The sequence below is a fragment of the Zootoca vivipara genome, chromosome 6 (assembly GCF_965207765.1).
Source record: "Zootoca vivipara chromosome 6, rZooViv2.hap1.1, whole genome shotgun sequence".
Lineage (NCBI taxonomy): Eukaryota > Metazoa > Chordata > Lepidosauria > Squamata > Lacertidae > Zootoca > Zootoca vivipara.
In genome coordinates this window covers 63,592,842-63,613,596 of record NC_142589.1, presented here as the reverse complement: position 1 = coordinate 63,613,596, position 20,755 = coordinate 63,592,842, and the positions used below count along the sequence as shown (strand labels likewise).

Below are 20,755 nucleotides of genomic sequence, written 5' to 3'. Positions count from 1 at the left end.
GGGGGGGGGGTTCCAGAAGGAGCCTGGTTGTCTTGGATCTTCAGCAAGTAAACCAAGAAATCACGGTTTTTTGAGGGGAGGGGGTTTGTCTACTTCTTGAAATATGGCAACCCTATTTTCCTGCCTCCCATTCTTTCCATAAGGCTGCCGTGGGGACAGGCCATAGCTCAATGGTGGAGCTGCTGCTTTCCATGCAGAAGGTCCAAGGTTCAATCCCTGGTCGGGTTGGGAATGTCCCCAACCTGAGACATCAGAGAGCAGCATAGAGAATTACAAAACGAGGTTGGCCAATGGCCTGACTCTTTATAAGGCGACTTCCTATGAGGGCCTTTCCGCTCTCCACTTGGACCACATCTGCACCATTCTTTGAAAGCCCTATCATGCCGCTTCAACAACCATGCCTTCCCCAAAGAAACCTGCCCAGTGAAGAGAGGGCCCAGGCAGAATGCAGAACTCCTTCCCAAGCTCTCATTTGCTCTTGTTGGAACCGGTAAGGAAACACACACACACACACAAACCTTCTCCTGCCACCAGCAGTTGAAAATACTCTTGTTTATATTTATTTTCTTCCACCTTTGGTGCAAAAATGGCCCTGCCTCTCTCTTTCTCCTGTGTTTTATTATCTGGAACTCTCATCATCTCTGCCCACTGGTCCTGCTAGCTAGGGATGATGGAAGTTGTAGTCCAGCAATAGCTGGGGACCCAAGTTTGAGGAACACTGCATTAAGGGATGCCAACTAGGGCTTTAAAAGTATGCAGTACCCGCACCAAACATTTAAAGCACTATTATACTATTTTAATAGTCATGGCTTCCCCCAAAGAAACCTGGGAGATGCAAGGGTGCTGAGAGCCAAAGAAGGTGCCTGTGTGCTTCAGAGAGCTATAATTCCCAAAGTTCTCTGGGAAGAGGGATTGACTGTTAAACCATTCTGGGAATTGCAGCTCTGTCAGGGGGATAGGGGTCTCCCTAACAACACTCAACATCCATAATAAACTACAGGTAGGCATGCAGAGTTTCAGCTACATGGCTGAAACTACATAACAACCACCACCTCACAGTTTTGGATGCCACGCACTCAGCTTTTTAAGCAACTAAGCTCCCGGTTCCAACTATGGGAAAATGCCAGCAGCATACATTTATCATGTGACAGTCTACATTGCTCAAAACATCTTAGTTTGGAGGGGGGGGAGATGGCTAAACTGGGGGTTTCCAACATGGGGACAGGAATCCTGATTGACGGAGGTTCCATTCTGTGTGTTGGAAACTCTTCCTGAGTAGAAACACTATTTCAGGTTAATCCTGATCGCTAGAGGTGTGCCCATCTTGCTTTGTTGTTGAGCGGGTGGAGCTTGCCTCGCACATTCTCACTTTCCCCATAATGTGCTTGCCCTTGAATTCCTTCATAGGGCTAGATGATGGTCTCCCAATGTAGCTCTTGAGTGCCAAGCAATACAGTGCCTGCTGCAGGGTGTTTGTCTTTCTGGGTCTGCCTTTGATGGTTGTTGTGTTTGGGGCCATGCTAAGATGATGATCTCTTCCATTTCTCATGACCTTACGACAGGAAACAAAAGTGCGAGCAGCGGCAATAGCGTTGCTCTCTGTGTGTGCCCCCCCCCGCCTTTCTTGTTGTTGCATTTGAGCCTTCTGCTCTTGACTGTTACCGTTTTACAGCTGGGATGTGCAGAACTTTGACCACAGCTGGTGTGGCATGCAGCTCCTCTCCAAGCAAATTAAATGTAGGGCAGCGCTATGTTAGCAGGCAAATGGCTTCACGGCAAATGCTCTTTGCCTCTCAACTGCTCACCTGGGAGCCGTTGCTGCCGTTGCAGCTGCTAGTCCGCTGGCGAGTGTTTTGCAATGTTTACTACGATCTTAGATGCCTGTTATATTCATCGCATGAAGGGTTGCCATGTGTAAACAAGCAGTAACTGACTGTTGCAGATTCTGAAGGAGATGAGCAGAGGAAGCCGAAAGGGGTCACATCATTTCTCTCTGCTTTTGTTACCTGTCGTTTGGGAAGCTAACTCTTTAGCTGCTTAAGAAGCTGTGGCTGGTGCCCATTGGCACCGGGGGGGGGGGGGCAGAAGGCAGGGAGGCCAAACAGTAGGTGGAGCCAGAGTCAATATGTCCCCATCCTCCTCCCTGCTGAGTTCTTCAGGGGCAACACGGAAGCTAAGCTGACAGACAGAGCCATCTCTTGACCTGCTGTAAGAAGGCAGGCAGGCAGGCAGGCAGGCAGGTAGGGGTTGACTGAGGACAGTGCCCAATTCAATCTAGGGGAGCAGGCTCCAATCCTACTTAAAAAAAAGACAAGCATAGATAGGTCAAGGAAGACAAGTGATAGTTCTGTGGTTCCTTCTGGGTTTCTTTGCCTGAGACCCTAAAGAGTGGGGGACCCATTAGAAGTCACAACAGCCTGACTTACACATGGCTAGTTCTCTCTGGTGTGTGTAATGTTTAGCCACGGTCTGGCCACCTTTCCTCTTTTTCAACTTGTGTAAAAACCATACTGGCAGGAGCTTCCTAGAGTCCAGAAGAGGCTGCCGTTGGATCATCAAGCTGCAGAATTGGAAACAGTGCTAGAAACTCAGGTATAGAAGCTGGGAGCCCACTAGAGCAGCCCTTGATATTCGTGCTGAGATTCAAGCAGCCATCCTCACTTTTGACTTTGAGGTGTCTTGAAGACTTAAAAAAGAAAAAGAAAAGGTGACCGGCCAATGCAGTTGTCAATTTTTGGTTTTTGGGTAACTGGTCATTTTGATGGTCTTCATTTGCTTTCAAAGGTTTTTACATTGCTGTACGAAGCCTTGACGTTTTGTGAGAGGGAGGGTCTATCAGTACTTTTATTAATTAATTGATTGGTTTTTAAAATGCAGCCGTTTGCAGCAGGGCCTCGCTTGTTTGCAGATAATATGCATTTCTCTTGTTTGGCTATCACAGAGCAGCAGGTGGCAGGAGGTGGGGAGGGGAGCAGAATAACTTTGCAAAAGCATCTTTCTATCTCTCTCTGAGTGTGAGAGAGAACAAGAGAAGCACAGAGCCCATTTGTCTCGCCTTGCACTGTGGGAGGAGGGTTGGCATCTTGACTTGGCGGGCTACTGGACCCCTCCCCGGATTGTCTGCCCTGTCAAAGCCACCTGTTGCTCTGCGGCCTGCAAGTTTGTGGCTGACAGATGTACCGCATGGGGAGCAGAGGGAACGGAAAGCGTCGAGACCCCAGAGAACCCTCCTTGCCTCTGATCTGCCAAGCCTGTTTTTTTTTTTTTTAAGGCAGGCAGGAGAAGGTGGTGCAGTGGATTCTGCTGCTTGGGGTGATGCTGTTTGCATTGGCAGGTGTTTCCCGTACAGCTGGGTTTAACCATATGGGTGCCCATAGGGACTTGCTGAATGGAAAAGAGGAGGATACCCATATCTCGGTTCGCTGTGTTCAAACCAAAAGTGGTATAAACAAATCTGCGAGCCGCTTGTGCGGAAACCTCTGTGCATGCTTTATTTTAAATATTAGGGTTTCTTTTCAAAACATAGAGAAAAGAGCCAAATATCCATCCTGGCGGCGGGAGGAATTATACAAGATTTAGGTTTGTGTGCTTTTTGTCTACCCCTCCCTCTCTCTCTGTGTACATCGAAGACAATGTTAACTGAAAGCTGCACATGTATCCATGCAGAACACACAAGCCTGACCTGTAGACTTCAGACAGTATTGTGTGTGTGCATGCTTCACTACAACTATGCTAGTGTCTTGGCCCTTTTTTAAAAGAAAAGGAAACCGAACTTTGGCAGGAATCAAATGCTGCACTATAGCTAAGTTCTCTCTGAAACTGTAAGGCAGGCACCCCCAAACTGCGGCCCTCCAGATGTTTTGGCCTACAACTCCCATGATCCCTAGCTAACAGGACCAGTGGTTGGGGAAGATGGGAATTGTGGTCCAAAACATCTGGAGCGCCGAAGTTTGCGGATGCCTGCTGTAAGGCAAAACAGTGGCAAACGTGGGTCCCCAGAACGCACACAATAAGCTGAACCCATTGCGGAGCCAAATCAGAATCCCTGTGTCTTTTAAAGGCTTCTACAGAAGAGGGAACTTTAGCCAATAGCACTAGCTGTACTGGATTGAGAAAAGCAAATCTGGTGTTGTGTAGTGGTTGGAGTATTGGGCTTTGACCTGGGAGACCAGGGTTCAAATCTCAACTTGGCCACGAAACTCACTCACTGGGTGATCTTGGGCCGGTCACTATCTCTGAGCCTAACCTGTATCACAGGGTTGGTCATTACCACTGTGTCATAAAAAAATATATCACAGTGGTTTGCAACAGTAAACCTGAACGCTGGAAGATTCAGGACAGAGAAAAGGGGGTATCCTTTTCACACAGTACATAGTTTAACTCAGAGCTTTCCAAACTAAGGCCCAGGGGCCGGATGCGGCCCAATCACCTTCTCAATCCGGCCCGTGCATCTCTGAGTTATTTGGGAGGGGCAAAGGAATTCGTTCATATTTTTTTTTCCAAAATATAGTCTGCCCCCCCCACAAGGTCTGAGGGACAGTGGACCGTCCCCCTGCTGAAAAAGTTTGCTGACCCCTGGTTTAACTATAGAACTCACTGCCTCAAAGGGGTGGGGATGGCTGCTCCCTTGGCTGGCTTTAGAAGAATCTATAAGTCATAGAGAACAAGGCGCTCAGTAGGAGCCACTTTGCTTGGGGACTGTCTTGCCCTGTTCTCTGCTCCCACGGCTCCCATTGGGCCGAGTGATCCAGTAGCAGGGAGGAAGCACTTGAGGAGAAGGGCAGGCAGCATGGGAGCAGTCTGGCCGCTAGGCAGGAAGCGGGCAGGAAGCGATAGGGGAGTTGGCTGACTTGGGCTGCTGCTGCCTGCCCTTCTTTTTCCTGTCGGCCGTCTTTGCTTATTGCTCCTGCCTGCATTTTGAATGGGGTTAAGGACAGGTGTCCTCCCGTAAGTTGGCGCTCATGCCTGCAGACCCTTTCTTCATCTTTTCAGTGGCCACCCCTTAGCTGAGCAGCTGCGGGATTTCAGAACCTGCCTTTATCATGGCTGTAAATTCTATGTCTTGATTCAATCTTTCTCTGGTACTAGACAAAATGCTTTGTTTGCTTGTTTCAGTTACATCTCAATCTCTGCAGAGCTCAAGGTGGCAAACATGGTTCTCCCCCATCTGCTTTAACCCCCCCCCCACAACAGCCCTGTGAGGTAGATTAGGCCGAGAGGCGGTGAGCGGCTCAAGCTCACCCAGTGAGCTTCATGGCTGAGTGGGGATTTGAACCCTCTTCTCTCAGGCCAACCCTCTAACCACTATACCACACTGGGCTGTCTCACACGGTCTTTGTTGGTAGACCTGGACCTGCTGTGTTAGCGTCACAAAGGTCTTTTCACCAGTGTTAGAAATTAGCCTAGTGCCGGGCCTGTTTTGCGACTTGCTGGCTGTTGCACCTGCCCCTCTGCGCATGGTAACCTCCTTTGCCAAAATAGCAAAAAGTCATATTTGTGTGCTCTCTGCACCTTCTGAGTATCATGGACTCATTGCACACATTCATCCTTGTTCCATTTCCTCTCTCCTCTGCCCTCCCCCTTCTCTTTCTTTCTTTCTTTCTTTCTTTCTTTCTTTCTTTCTTTCTTTCTTTCTTTCTTTCTTTCTTTTTCTTTTTTGCGATTCCCCCATTGGAAAACCAAACCCCACCCTCACCCCGATACTAATAGCAGCAGCCTGGCGTCTGCTTGCTTTCTATTTAAATTGGTCCCTCTCCAATTTGGTATAATGATTAGGTTGCCTCAGACCAGTAGAATCAGCTAGCTGGGAATTAGTGCTCCTCTTTCTTTGTAGGAACACTAAAGGAAACGTCTCCCTTCCTTTTGCTCAACAAGGTGTGTTGTATTCTCTTTGAACTTAAAACTTGCTACTAGCAACCTGCTTTAGGATTTAAGATCCGCTGCTAGCAACTTCAGCTGGGCTAACTTGGTGTCTTTTGCCGTACAGTGGTGCCTCGCTTAACGAATGCCCTGCTTAACAAAATTTCCGCTTAACGAAAGGATTTTTCAAGTGGAGGTTGCCTTGCTAGACGAATTCGTTTTATGAAAAATTCATCTAGCGAATCACGGTTTCCTATAGGAATGCATTGAAATTCAATTAATGCATTCCTATGGGCAAAAAAAAAATTAAAAAAATTCAATGCATTCCTATGGGATTCGCTAGACGAATTTTTCGTTATAAGAAAAGACCCATGGAACGAATTAAATTCGTCTAGCGAGGCACCACTGTATTTCCATAGGTGTCTCTCAGCCTTGATCTGCTTGACCACCACCTTGTTATCACGGAGACCCTTTACCTGTGTTCACTGGCAGAAACTTGCAGCAAAGCTGCTCTGACCTCCCCCTCTCCACCCACCCCTCTTCAAAACTTGCTGCTTCAGCAAGACATGTTTCTCTGCAGGGTTGGGCTGAAAGTCATATACTGTACTGTAGAAACATGTAGCAATCCATCAAGCAGTCAGTCCTAAAGCCTGCCCTGATAAGATCAGGCCTTTCCCCTTTGCTTTGGCTGCTAGCCAGGTTGGTAGCAAACATCTCTCCTTAAGAGAAACACTGTATTCTTGAACCACTTGTGTTCTTTGATAATAAGAAGTACAGCCCATGGTATGTATGTCTCAAGGCAACTTTTCCAGCAGGTTGTCGTCAAGCAGTGGAGCCAGTGTTTGAAACTCAGGTATATAAGCTAGGTGCCAAATGGCGCCCTAAAGTTTCAACTTAGGTTATGGTTGCTACAGCAAGACCTTCTTGGTGGTCCCTTCCAATGCTACAGTTCTATGATCTCATGTACATTGCTTGCTGCTTGCTCTTACAATAATTCACTTGTCCCAGTATGCAAGAAGGAGAAACACACACAGCGGAAATGGAATTAAAGCAGAGGTTTTAAAACTGGTTGCCAACCTGGCACCCAGAAATCTCCACATAGTCCCGCACCAGTCGCAAAAAGCGCCTCGCTAATATCTAACACTGAGTGAGAAGGGCAGCAGGAGTGAATTTCTTCTTCTCCTTTTCTGTCCTCGGCCTGATTAACAAAATTAACTAGGCCCGTCCATGCACTGAGATCAGCAGAGGAAGCCATGTTTTGTTCTAAACCAGGAGTCAGCAACCTATATTTTGAAAAAAAAAGAACGAATTCCTATGTCCCACAAATAACCCAGAGATTCATTTTAAATAAAAGCACACATTCTACTCATGTAAAAACACCAGGCAGGCCCCACAAATAACCCAGAGATGCATTTTAAATAAAAGGACACATTCTACTTATGTAAAAACACGCTGATTCCCGGACCATCCACGGGCCGGATTGAGAAGGCGATTGGGCCGCATCCGGCCCACAGGCCTTAGGTTGCCTACCCCTGGTCTAAACCATGAATCATGGCTTAATAACCTCGAATATGCACAATCAACATGTACCTGCAAGAGCTGCCTTGTTCTACACAAGTGAGGAAATGAGCCAAGCAGTTGCTCTTAACCATAGTTTGGTGTTACATCCAAACTAGGAAACTATGGTTAACAGCTTCAAAACATGTGAGGATTTACATGCCAGCTTTAAACCACGATAGAAGTTTACAGAGTTACTGTATGCATGGCATGAAGTAAGTGGATAGAATCCCCCGCCCCGCCCCACCCCCCCGCCCTCTCTCACTAGAACTTGTAGACATCCAATGAGGCTGGAAGTTAGAAGAGCCAGGGCAGATTTTTTTTAAAGTACTTTTTCTTGCAGTGCAGTTAACGGTGGAACTCACTTCCACAGGAGGCAGCGATGGCCACCAACTTGGATGGCTTTAAAACAATATTAGACAAATACATGGAGGGAAAGGCTTTCGGTGGCTACTGGCCATTAGGGCTATGTTGTCCTCCACTCACAGAGGCATTAAAGGTAAAGGGACTCCTGACCATTAGGTCCAGTCGTGACCGACTCTGGGGTTGCGGCGCTCATCTCGCTCTATTGGCCGAGGGAGCTGGCGTACAGCTTCCAGGTCATGTGGCCAGCATGACTAAGCTGCTTCTGATGAACCAGAGCAGCACACGGAAACGCCATTTATCTTCCCGCTGGAGCAGTACCTATTTATCTACTTGCACTTTGACATGCTTTTGAACTGCTAGGTGGGCAGGAGCAGGGACTGAGCAACAGGAGCTCACCCCGTCACAGGGATTCAAACCGCCAACCTTCTGATCGGCAAGCCCTAGGCTCAGTGGTTTAACCCACAGCGCCACCCACATTGCATTGCTGGAAATTGCGCTCATGCCCAGCTTGCAGGCATCCAGTTGGCTCGTGTTTTTATGACACAGATGTCTTTTGTTGAATTATTCTATTATCTCACTGTATTTCTACCCCACTTTTCTATGAACTATTTTCACAGCAGGTAACAGTTTGAAAGGTGGGTCATACTTGAACAGAGGAAAACCAGGGAGAAGCTCCCATGGGCTACTCTTAAATTAGGAATCTGCCGTACACCAGGTCAGACCACTTGGCCAGTATTGTCTCAGTCAATATAGTTCACACTGATGGGCAGTGGCTCCTCGCTTTATCTGGAGATGCCAGGGATTGAACCTGGGACCTTTTGCAGGGATCGTAGTTTCTCTGCCATTGAGCTACAGAGAGGGCTCTTCCCCTAGGCTCAAATCATCAAGAAGTTCAACTCTACTCATTTGGGTCCAAATGGAGACAATGGTATGGTTTCCCACTACAGATGTTCTTTAACTCAGCAATACCAAGCTAATTGTTTTGTGGCCGCCTGTTTGCTTGTGCCCTGTTCTGTTCTTTGAGCCCAAGGGACACTGGTGGCACTGTGGTCCAAGCCACTGAGCCTCCTGGGCTTGCCGATGGGAAGGTCGGCAGTTCAAATCTGCACAACGGTGGTGAGCTCCCATTGCTCTGTCCCAGCTCCTGCCAACCTAGCAGTTCGAAAACATGACAGTGCAAGTAGATAAATAGGTACCACTGTGACAGGAAGGTAAATGGCGTTTCCGTGCGCTCTGGTTTCCGTCATGGTGTCCCAATGCACCAGAAGCGGTTTAGTCATGCTGGCCGCATGACCCAGAAAGCTGTCTGTGGACAAACGTTGGTTCCCTCTGCCTGAAAGGGAGATGAGCGCCGCAACCCCATAGTCGCCTTTGGCTGGACTTAACCATCCAGGGGTCTTTTACCTTTTGCCTTTTGCCTGTTCTTTGAACTCCTGTTGGTAACTTAACCATGGCAATCTTTCTCTCCCTTCTTTCTAGGCCAAAAGGAAGCTGGATCTGGAAGGAACAGGCCAGCAGTGCCTCCCAGAGTTCCGAACCCCAAAGGGCAAAGGAAGGACGCTCCCGCATATCCCCAGCCCCAAAAGTAAGTGAAAGCAGAAGTCCTGGGTGGAGAAAAGGCTGCATTCTTTTATTTTTAGCTGCTTTTTTAAAATCTAAAAATCAAGTTTCTAGCCCTTGTGACTGAAGAGATTAGCTTGGAAGTCATGTGGGCAGCATCCCGGAAAGCTGAGGAGCTAAAGGTGTCCGTACTGATGAAATAGAAAAAGGTCACTCAATGTACAAAGTCGCTTTTTAACTCACGTGTGGCTGTACTCTATTGCAAATCATAGAATTGTAGAGTTGGAAGGGACCTCGAGGGCCATCTAGTTCAACCCTCGACAATGCAGGACTCTTTTGCCCAATGTGAGGCTTGAACCCACGACCCTGAGATGAAGAATGCTAGTATATGTCACCGCAGGGTGTGGAAGAAGAGACCTCAAAACCTACAGGTGGATTGGTGGGTGGTTTGTGGGTGTTTAATAACAGGGATAACTGAAAGCTGGTTTCCCCCACCTCTTGTCTAAATTAGGCTGTTAGAATCTCTGGTCTGTAGTAACTCGGGTGCAGATTTATGCCCACAGGTGCAGGTCACTCCAGTGTATGGCAGCAAGTAGATGTTTGGCTCCTCCCCGCAAGCTACCATTTCCCACCTAGCCCTGCCCCTGCTGTGATTTTGCACCTGGCAGGGAAATTGCAGCGCTCCTGCACTTCCCTTCCCAGCCATAGCAGAAGGAAGAGGAGGCAGCGATGGCAAAGGGGAAAGCAAATGGGGAAAGCAAGCACTGAGATGGAGGCACTGCATGCCACTCCTTCCCTGGGCAACTAGAGGGCACATTCCAACAAAAGTGAGGGGAAAGGTGGCCGCAGTCCTGTGGCCAGCTAGTAAGGAGATCATCTGCCAGCGTTGAGTCAGGGAAGGCTTGCACTACTTTCTTGTAGCACACAAGCGGCTTAGATATTGGCAGATCTTAGGAAGTTGCTTTTCGCAGAGTCCGGCTACCGGGCAGTGAGTGAGGGGCAGCTGCCTTTCCACATACAGTGGTACCTCGACTTACGAACGACTCAACAACCGAATTTTTCAACTTACGAATGGGGCAAATGGCCGCAGGCTTACGAATTTCTCGACATCCGAATGGAAACCGCAGCGGTTAGATAGGGTTTTTTCGACTTACGAATTTTTAGATGGGGTTGCTTCAACTTGCGAATTTTTCAGTTTCCAATGCATTCCTATGGGAAATCGCGTTTCCAATGGCGCTTTTCGACTTACGAATTTTTTGACCTATGAAGGTGCCTTTGGAATGGATTGAATTCGTAAGTTGAGGCACCACTGTACAACTGTCATTCCCATTGGGGCATTTTATAGGACTCAGAAGGGTCGAGCAAGTGGCTCATTGCAGCTTGAAGCAGCACTAGAGCAGTGTTTCCCAACCTTGTGCCTCCAGATGTTTTTGGACTACAACTCCCATCATCCCTAGCTAGCAAGACCAGTGGTCAGGAATGATGGGAATTGTAGTCCGAAAACAGCTGGAGGCACAAGGTTGGGAAACACTGCACTAGAGCTTGTCCCATTTTAAAAGGAAAGGGTTTATATTCTGTCCTGCCACGTCTCAATGGGAAGGTACCAGGGTCCCGTCAAAATTTACAAGGATTCAGTTAGAAGAATTCTGTGTGCAGGCTATGGCAAATCATCTCTTTTGCATTTTTAGCCCCTAAGTCACCTGGGGAGAAGACCCGCTATGACACGTCGCTCGGCCTGCTAACTAAGAAGTTCATCCACTTGCTCAGCGAGTCGGAGGATGGTGTGTTGGACCTGAACCGGGCGGCCGAGGTGCTGGATGTCCAGAAGCGGCGCATCTACGATATCACCAATGTCCTGGAGGGGATCCAGCTCATTCGGAAGAAATCCAAAAACAACATCCAATGGATGTAAGTGCATTGGGGAACTGGGAGCAAACCCACACCACCCAGTGCCTTAGCTGCTGGACCCCTGGTGAAAAACGACAGCTAAGGGAATTGCAGCCTTGCCTAGTGAGGTTGGCCGGATATGATAGGGACAAGAATAATAACCCTCCCCTTTCTCCCCAAAAAGCATTTGGGGAATACATTACACCATAATCGTTTTGTGAGTATGTGGTGGTGCTGTCGTTTGAGAAAGTTATCAACGGGTGCCATATTTCAATAGTCATCTAAGTCTCACCCAATACAGCAACCTTGGTTTGGACATAATTTACTTTTAGGTGTTCTTTTTTTTTTACACAGTTGACCAAATTCATCCAACACCTTTCTAAGTCTGGTTCTGTTCAAAGAGAGCACAGAACTAGGTCATCAGCATAAAGCAGAATGGACACTTCCCAAGAGAGGGAGAAAAGTCCCGAGCCCCATTCAGGACTTTAATGCGTTTGGTCAATTTCTTTACCAACGGCACTGTCCATACCATTTGTCTCTTTACTGAAAGCTGCAGAAGATCCAAGTTTTAACTTCTTTTTAATTACAGTCGTACTTTGAAAGTCAAGCGGAATCCATTCCGGAAATCCGTTCAACTTCCAAAACATTCGAAAACCAAAGTGCAGCTTCTGATTGGCTGCAGGAAGCTCCTGCAGCCAATCAGAAGCTGCGGAAGCCCTGCCGGACGTTCAGCTTCCAATAATAGTTCGCAAACCAGAACAGTCATTTCCGGGTTTGCGGCGTTTGGGAGCCAAAATTGTTCGAGAACTAAGCTGTTTGAAAACCAAGGTACAACTGTACTGGTTCTAATGTACACAAACCGTTTAGAGCTTTTGACGATTAAATGCTATATCTTAAATCCTGTTGAAGAAATTAAAATAATGATAAAGTTGGTTCTTGTTTCAATGCAGCAAAATGCAGTTCTGCACTCATTCAGTGTATCTCTTGATTTGCTACCCAGGGGGACAGGGATTTTTGAGGACTCCTCTGTGGCAACGAAGCAGCAGGCATTGCGGCAGGAGCTGACGGAGCTCTCCAAGACCGAGAGGATGCTGGACAAGCTCATCCACGAGTGCACACTTCAGTTGAAGCACCTGACAGATGAAGAAACAAATCAGAGATATCCTTTAGAGGGCCGAGAGGTTCTGGAGAAGTTGGGTGGGAGTCTGGAGAGCTGGCTTCTGTCCCCAGTGAACAATTTAGCTCAATGTGACTCTCACCAGATTTGTTGGACTCCAACTTCCATCAGCCCCAGGTAGCATGGCGTCAAGGGTGCTTCCCAGCCAAAGGAATACTCATGGCAGATAGTTAAGCCTCAAGATAACACTTACAGTCACTTCTACAGCTCTGGATACCTATGCACCCCAATCCAGTTATTCTCAGTCCTCACTCTATAGAGCAGTAGCATCAACATGAGTCCACTCCCCTCCACCAGTTTGTATATCTCCCCCCGACGGGCTGCATGCATGCAGCCAGAGACTGTCCCTGTGCGGCAACTTCCTCTGCTCCTCCCTTTTCATTTCCCTCCTGGTTCTAGGGGACAGTGGTGCAGGAGAGGGTGGGGAAGCACCTGGCCCTTCACTTGCCTGATCTGCCTCTTCCTCGTCTTCCAACCCATTTTGTGCTCCACCCTCCAGCACTGAAGGTCTTGCCTCCTGGCTGGTACAGGTGCCCACAGATCACTGTGTCACTCTCCTGAGTCAGAGGCCAGCCCTCTTTCCTCCAGGGCACACTCGTCAGCATCCTGCTAGTAGTCCCTGACACATTGCCAGGCATGATGGGAGTTGGAGTCGTGCTACATCTAGAGAACACCATGTTGGCTTACCTCTGCCTGAGCTGATTCTGGATACGGTTGCCTGGTGTTTTCTTTAACTTCTGCCCTGCCCTACGCTAGCATATGTCACATATCAGGATATCCGTGCCATCAGCAACTTCAACGAGCAGACGGTGATTGTGGTCAGAGCCCCACCAGAAACCCGGCTGGAGGTGCCAGATGTTTGCGAGGTGAGATTGCAAGTTTGGGTTGCGGGGCAAGAGTATAAATAATGTAAGGAGAGCCTGCTGGATCAGGCCAATGTCCCATCTAGTCCAGCATCTTATTTCAGTGGCCCCACCAGATGCCTGTGGGAAAGCCCTCAGATAGGACCTGAGCAGTATCCAGCAGCTGATATTCAGAAGCATCCTGCCTCCAGCTGTGGGGCTAGAGCTAGCCACCAGGGCCAGTAGCCATCAGTTGCCTTATCCTTTATGAATTTGTTAAGCCCTATTTTCAAGCCATCCAAGTTGATGGCCACCACTGTCTCCTGTTTTTTGCCTGCCTCTTGGCAGCATTAGAATACTAGAATTGTAGAGTTGGAAAGGGATCCTGTGGGTCATCTAGTCCAACCCCCTGCAATGCAGGAATCTCAACTGAAGCATCTGTGACAGGTGACCATCCAACCTCTGCTTGGAAACCTCCAATGAGGGAAGAGTCCACCACCTCCTGAGGAAGTCCATTCCACTGTCAAACAGCTCTTACTGTCAGAAAGTTCTTCCTGATGTTTAGTTGGAATCTCCTTTCTTGTAACTCAAAGAGTGGCTTCACAAGACGAGAGCTAGCATAGCATTGGCGGCTGAGAGACTCCTCTGTGCATTGGGGAGTCCTGGGTTCAAATCCTACACCTGTCATGAACTTACAAGGTGACCCATAGGCATGCCACTTTTATTTCAGCCTCAGTTTCTCCCCCACCCCTCCGTAAATGCAATATCAGAATAATAATGCTCGCCTACATTGAGGCATGGACCCTATTACCATGTAGGTAACAGCTTGGCAGGGCCCTGTTTCCTAAGTAAAACGTAGCCTGGTAGAACATAGGAAACTGCCTTGAACTGCCTATTTCTCCAACTACCCTAATACTCTGACTAGCAGCTTCTTCCCCATGTAATGTGGCCTCCTGGGAGAGGGGAGGGGGGTGATAGCTTACCTTCCTAGCCTCTGCCCCAGATCTCAGTGAGTTGTGTTTGGCTTGGTAGGTGACAGGTTGTTCTCTAGTCTCTCACCGCTTTCCTCTTTTCGGGCCAGGAGAACGTCCAGCTGCATTTGAAAAGCAACAATGGCCCCATCGAGGTGTACCTCTGTCCTGAGGAAATCCTGGAGGAGAGCCCAGCCAAGGAGGGCAGCTTTCCCGCTCCAGCACCCCAGGAGAGCAGCAACCCCCCGACGGTGAAAGGTAAAATCTCGAGGGTCTGGATAACCAATGCCTTGGCACTTTTGCATCAATGGATTATGTTTTCATTTATGCAAGGTGTCTCTGCAGACCACACACCCCCACCTTCCCAGCAATGCTCCCCAAACTGGTTTGTTTGCTTGTCTCAGGGGAGAGCGCCCTGGGCCAAAGCATCCTTCCTTGGGCCTCTTCCTGCTTAACCTGGCAGCAGTACCCAGCAGTTGGGTCTTGTGGCCACCTTTTTCATTTCCTACAATGGCAGGTGGCGCTGTGGGTTAAACCACTGAGCTTAGGGCTTGCTGATCAGAAGGTCAGCGGTTCAAATCCCTGCGATGGGGTGAGCTCCCGTTGCTCGGTCCCAGCTCCTGCCAACCTAGCAGTTCGAAAGCACGTCAAAATGCAAGTAGATGAATAGGTACCGCTACAGCGGGAAGGTAAATGGCGTTTCCGTGTGCTGCTCTGGTTTGCCAGAAGTGGCTTTGTCATGCTGGCCACATGACCTGGAAGCTATACGCCGGCTCTCTTGGCCAATAATGCGAGATGAGCGCCACAACCCCAGAGTCGGTCACGACTGGACCTAATGGTCAGGGGTACCTTTACCTTTACCTTTACAATGGCCTGTAGCACCACCCCAGAGCCTTGTGTAGAATTTAAACAGCAGCTCCTGAATCTGCTGTGGTGCTAAACAAGGCAAGGCAAGCAAACAGGTTAGGAGTCTCCGAGGAACTCTTGCCTGATAGCAGAATACGCCTACAAAGTCAGACAGTCTAGAGATCAGGGAATCCAGGTGGTCACAGAGCCCAAGGGTCCAGATGGAGAGCAGGAAGCAGCAAGGTAGGGCTGGGAACTACAGGCGTTGTTTCCAGCAGCTGACTGCTGCTGGAAGTTCTGCTTGAAAAGGCTGAAGCCAGCTGGTTCTCATCAGTGCCTTCTCTGAGTCCTTGAAGGCTGATCAGCTGCTGGTTGAGTCACTCTGCCTTCTGTTCAGCAGGCAAGGCTGACTATGGGCCCATGACAATTACTGCCTCCGATCGTGGAGACAGAACATAGCCATCATAGTCAGTAGCCATGAACATGTCCTCCTGTGTGTTAGTCTGATCCTCTTTTAAGGCCATCCAAGTTGGTGGCCATCCTTGCCTCCTGTGGGAGGGAGTTCCATAGTTTATGTGCTGCAGAAAGAAGGACTTTCTTTTATCTGTCCCGAATCTTCAGCTTCACTGGATGTCCACGAGTGTCTTGAGAGAGGGAGAAAGCCTTTTTGCTCTCCACTTTCTCCATGCAATGCATAATTGTATAAACTTTTCTCATGTCACCGCTTGCCTAGAAAAGCCCCCAGTGCTGCGGCCCTTCCTCATAGGGACACTGTTCCAACCCCTTGAAACTGTTGGGGCTCCCTGCCTTCTGCTTCTCACAGTGGGCACCACCCACCACTGCTCCCTTCTCTTTCTGTCTTTCCCCAGTCGAGTCCGTGAAGACTGAGCTGCCCAGCTGCCTGATGGAGGGGGAAGACGGCTTCCTCGAGCTGCCCCACCACCTCCTGCAACAGACCGAGGACCAACTCCCTTCCGCTTCTTATGGCGACGCAGGCCCCTTTGTCACCTTCTCCCCTCCGCTCGACCAAGAGGACTACCTGTGGGGGCTGGAGGAGGGCGAGGGCGTTAGCGACTTATTTGAGGCCTACGACTTGGGCGACCTGCTAAAGAACTGAGCCCCCGGAATCCCCAGGCCCTTCTCATGGTGCTAATTCCCTCCACTCCAGAGCCTTGGGGCTTTTCTGCCTTGGGGCACTTGCTTGCATTTGGGCTCAGCGGAACCTGGCTGCCAAGACACCCCCCCCCCATCAGCTCTCCGAGAGATCCTTATTCATCTCAGGCTTTTCTGAAACCGTCGTGGACATTGTGCGTGACACTCCCCTCCCCACCCCCGGATGCAATGAGAAGTGCCAACAGCTCCAATGGGGGGACCCCCTCCCACCCCTTTTCCTTCTGCAGAGGTTGCAAGTTGGATGATTATCACTCCACTCATGCATAGCTGCCAAGTTTTCCCTTTTCTTGTGAGGAAGCGTATTCAGCATAAGGGGATTTCCCTTTAAAAAAAGGGAGAACTTGGCAGCTATGCTCATGGTGCCAGCAGCTATAATAGCCCATGTCTGTGACTTTTCTAGGGACCCTTGAAACTTTAACCCCATGATGCGTCCCTGTTTTGCTCCAATTTCTCGCCAAGGCAGAAATGGTCAATTTAGGGCAGTATCGGTAGCACCAGGTATGATTATGGCTGGCAAAGCAACTGCACCAATCCCAGCAGCAGGAGATTTGCAAGTGAGCCCTTTTCCTTGGCTTTGACACCCTGAAATTATGGGCCAATCTGCTGGGAGAAGTAATACTTTTAACAACTGCTTGGCACAGGGCACTCTCCTGCTACCTCTGCGATTCCTCTCCAAGTATCAGTCCTGTGGCACGATGCGTCTGAGCTAAAAGCCCATCCTGGTGAAGCCAATGAAACTTGAAACTTCCTTTCCAGTGCGTCCTGGTATGAAGCTGCAAGGTGACATGCTTCCCTTAATATGTCATTGCAGAGCTAGACAAGACACAGGCCAGTCCCTGAAAAACCATCTTTCTATTCTCCCCAGAAACATTTAGTGAAAGTCTCTGAACATCACAATAGGTGGGGAGCTTTCCCACCTTCGCTCCATGCATTGCCAGCTGCGGGTGTAAAATAGCAGCATGATAACCATCAAGCCCAAGCATCCAGTTTCTCTAGATGATCTATGAGAGAAAGTTGGGGTGCAATTTCGATGCATCGTTCTTGATGACTGACCTTGCTGTCTGGGTCTGGTGGGAGTGGTGGTCCTAAAACATCTGGAATGGCCACAGGTTCCCCATCACTGCTATAGGGGATGCATACTTTCTCAGGGAACAATGATTTCATTTGTTCCGATACTCCTGACCAAATAACATGCTGCCTTTGGAGGTGCTGCTGCTCAGAACTGTTCCTTGTGTGTGTGTCTCTCTGTCTCTGTCTATAACACACACACACACACACAGAGAGAGAGAGAGAGAGAGAGAGAGAGAGAGAGAGAGAGAAAGAAAGAAAGAAAGAAAGAAAGAAAGAAAGAAAGAAAGAAAGAAAGAAAGAAAGAAAGAAAGAAAGCGAGAGCTTACTCCTTTGTGGAATGAATTGAGAGTCTTGGAACCAAATGTTTTGCTTGGGTATTTATGGTAACTGACAGACACCTTGGAGATTTGGAAACACTCCTCCTTGCAGCCTCGTTTACTCTGAATCCAGGATTGCAGGTGTAGTACTTTGATTGGAGGTCTGTCACCATGAGTGCCATTCATTCTAGAGAGCGGTTCAGGGAGAACTGGGCAGTTGAACTTACAGTAGAGGGTACACAGCCACCCGTCAACATGTCTGGTGCCTGCCTGATCTTCAAAGCACAAATTGCACCCCAATTGAGATCCTCAATCTCACATACTCCTTGTCCTCATGGTGCATGACACCAAATTCCATGAATAAGTTAAGCTGGTCTTGAGCCATGGGTTTCCCTCCTAATGATCACTTCTTCCATGGCTGAATTAGGCTTCGTTTTTACTGGGGCAGCAAACCTGCAACAGGTCTATAGCACTTCAGGATGCAGGAGGAACTTGCATAATGCACAATAAAGTTCCTGCATGTGGAAAACTAGATGTTATGGGTGCGGGCCTGCCCCTTTCCTGGCATGCTAGTTTTCTGCTTGCAAAGACTTGTTTTTGTTGTTGGAGCATTAGGTCATTTCAGTCCCCACTAGCAGTTTGCCATGTTGAAATCTAGGCGGATGGAAGTGCAATACCTTAGTAAGGACTAGGATTTTATTGTAGCACTAAATAATCAAGCAATAGCATGAAGGTGTGGATTGCAAGAAAGTGAGACTGACTAGTTGCTGCCTTGGACTGTGTGGCCTGCTGCTGATATCTGCTGTTTCCACTAGCAGGGATCAGCTTGACACAGTCCCTGCATGACGACAAGTGTTTTGAGTGAATGCAGCCCTCCTTTGCAAAACATCTTTTCCTGATACAGCATATTTAAAAATCTGGAAAGTGCTCCGTTCCCTAATTCATTAGGGAATCATAAAAGGGTGAAAATTGTGCTTTGAGGAGAAGATTTCATGTACATTATTTATCTTTTTCAGTGAGTTGTTTGTTCCCTGTAGCTACTGGAAAAGGAAGGAAGGCTTCATCCTAAGGTGGCCCAGCCAATCAGGGCTTACTTTGCATTTTGAAATCACACCATCATGTGACCAAATACACCAGTTGCGCAGAATACCATTCAGTTCTTAGAACCCTCCCAATTTAACGAGACACAGAGTATAAATTCATCCTGGATTCAACCACTGGGTTGCTAGTTGCCAACCTCACTTTAAACTTTGATAGCTCATTAATTTGGTATAGATTATTTTGAGGCTTGTCTGGAAAGCTGGGGGGGGGGCAGGAATGGGCATGAAAGTCTTGGGTAAGAAATGCCACAGTGCTATTGGGGGTGGGGGCGTAGTCATTCCTTTTCTGCGACAGAAGGACACTTAAGGGCTATGTGTTATATACCTGTTTGAAAATAAGCTTTTGGAACTGAATTGTCTTTAATTGATTTAGTTGCATAGACGAGGTTCTTTACTTTGTACATAGCGAAATGAGTTGTGAGTTTGGGGCTTCATCAACCCTTCTGGAATACCAAATTTCTGCAGCATTCAGTTGCCTGCAATTGTTTTGAAACATGGTTTGGTGTAGACCTGGCAACTTCCAGGTGTTTTGAACTACCAGCACAGTTGTTGTCCAAAACATCTGGAGTGCACTAGGTTGGGGAAGGCTGTTTTGTAGAATAATTACTTCTCCATGTTCCTGTTTCACTGGATGGTGTTGGCTTTTTTAAATCAGTTTCTGAATCTAGATTGTAATACGGGTTGAGCATGCGCCAACAATAAATTGCAGCTCAACTTTAGTCTTAATTCACCGTATGTTCAGAGAAGAGGGAGGCCTGTTTTGATTCTTCAGTGCTTCCCCCTGCGTACAAGGCCTTTAAAATGTTATTTGGGCCCAGTGTTGTCCCTGGTCCTGTCTTAAATATTGTAAAAAGTTGTATATAATCATTGCACTGTATTTATAACGGAATCCCTCTTTGACACTGTTCTGCTGTGTGGCTTTTGTTTGGGACTGAGTATTTAAAGACTTCTAGGTTTTCTGTAACTTTTGGCCTGGTGGGTGGAGATGTATGTGAGGGTTTTGTTTTGTTTTGTTCTAAACTTGAGGCACTTGGTGATGTGTGTTTTGTGAACAACAGCAAAAAATGAAATAAAATGTTTGAACCAAGTAGAGACCTATTTTGAGTTCTATTTCCATGGCCATTAGGTTTTTTTTGTATTTGTGGGGGAGAGGGTGGGTGGATATTTCTAAGCATGCCAGACTAGGACCTGGGAGAACAGGGTACAAATCCCCACTCAGCCATGAAGCTCGTTGGGCGACTTTAGGCCAGTCACAGCCTCTCAGCCTAACCCACCTCACAGGGAGGGTTGCCAGACTCAATAGAGGACAGGACTTCTGTGCCTTTAATTGCCCTGCTCTCTTTTGAGTCTGGAAACCTTAAAGAGAAACCAGCAGACCCTTTGCTTGGAAATTAAACAAAGAGTCTGCTGGTTTCTCTTTAAGGTTTCCAGACTCAAAAGAGAGCAGGGCAATTAAAGGCACAGAAGTCCTGTCCTCTATTGAGTCTGGCAACTCTACTCACAGGGTTGCTGTGGGGATTAAATGACGAGGGAGAGAACAATGTGGGACACCTTGAGCTCCATGGAGATTCCGTAAAGCAGTGCTTCCCAACCAGTGTGCCTCCAGATGTTTTAGGACTACAACTCCCATCATTCCTGACCACTGGTCTTGCTAGCTAGGGATGATGGAGTTGTAGTCCCAAAACATCTGGAGGCACACTGGTTGGGAAACACTGCCGTAAAGGTGGGAGATAAATGCAACAAATAAAGAAAGAAAAGTATGTCCCAAACCTTTAACTCAGGATTCACTAACGTAATGCCTTCAGGCACCAGTGTAACTGAACGTAATGCCATCAGGTACCTGTAAAAAGGTAAAGGGACCCTGAGCAATAGGTCCAGTCGCGGACAACTCTGGGGTTGCGGCGCTCATCTCGCATTATTGGCCGAGGGAACCGGCGTACAGCTTCCAGATCATGTGGCCAGCATGACTAAGCCGCTTCTGGTGAACCAGAGCAGCACACGGAAACGCTGTTTACCTTCCTGCTGTAGT

General features: G+C 48.1%; 1 protein-coding gene and 1 long non-coding RNA gene across 2 annotated transcripts in view; one reads left to right on the top strand and one right to left on the bottom strand.

Moving 5' to 3' along the window:
• The window catches only part of E2F2 (E2F transcription factor 2), a 39,195-nt gene extending 19,382 nt beyond the window's left edge, over nucleotides 1-19,813 (top strand). Inside the window, exons 2-7 of the mRNA XM_035120147.3 lie at nucleotides 9,262-9,367; nucleotides 11,031-11,250; nucleotides 12,230-12,388; nucleotides 13,158-13,272; nucleotides 14,330-14,477; nucleotides 15,935-19,813. Coding sequence (XP_034976038.1) covers nucleotides 9,262-9,367; nucleotides 11,031-11,250; nucleotides 12,230-12,388; nucleotides 13,158-13,272; nucleotides 14,330-14,477; nucleotides 15,935-16,182 — 996 coding nt within the window. The 3' untranslated portion in view covers nucleotides 16,183-19,813. The remainder of the gene's footprint in view (nucleotides 1-9,261; nucleotides 9,368-11,030; nucleotides 11,251-12,229; nucleotides 12,389-13,157; nucleotides 13,273-14,329; nucleotides 14,478-15,934) is intronic.
• Nucleotides 12,228-17,388, bottom strand: LOC148685378 (uncharacterized). Its single transcript, XR_015950645.1, has 3 exons — nucleotides 17,292-17,388; nucleotides 14,232-14,341; nucleotides 12,228-12,362 (listed from the first exon to the last, which is right to left on the bottom strand). It is a non-coding gene; the product is annotated as an uncharacterized LOC148685378 (long non-coding RNA).
• Nucleotides 19,814-20,755: the final 942 nt, after the last annotated feature.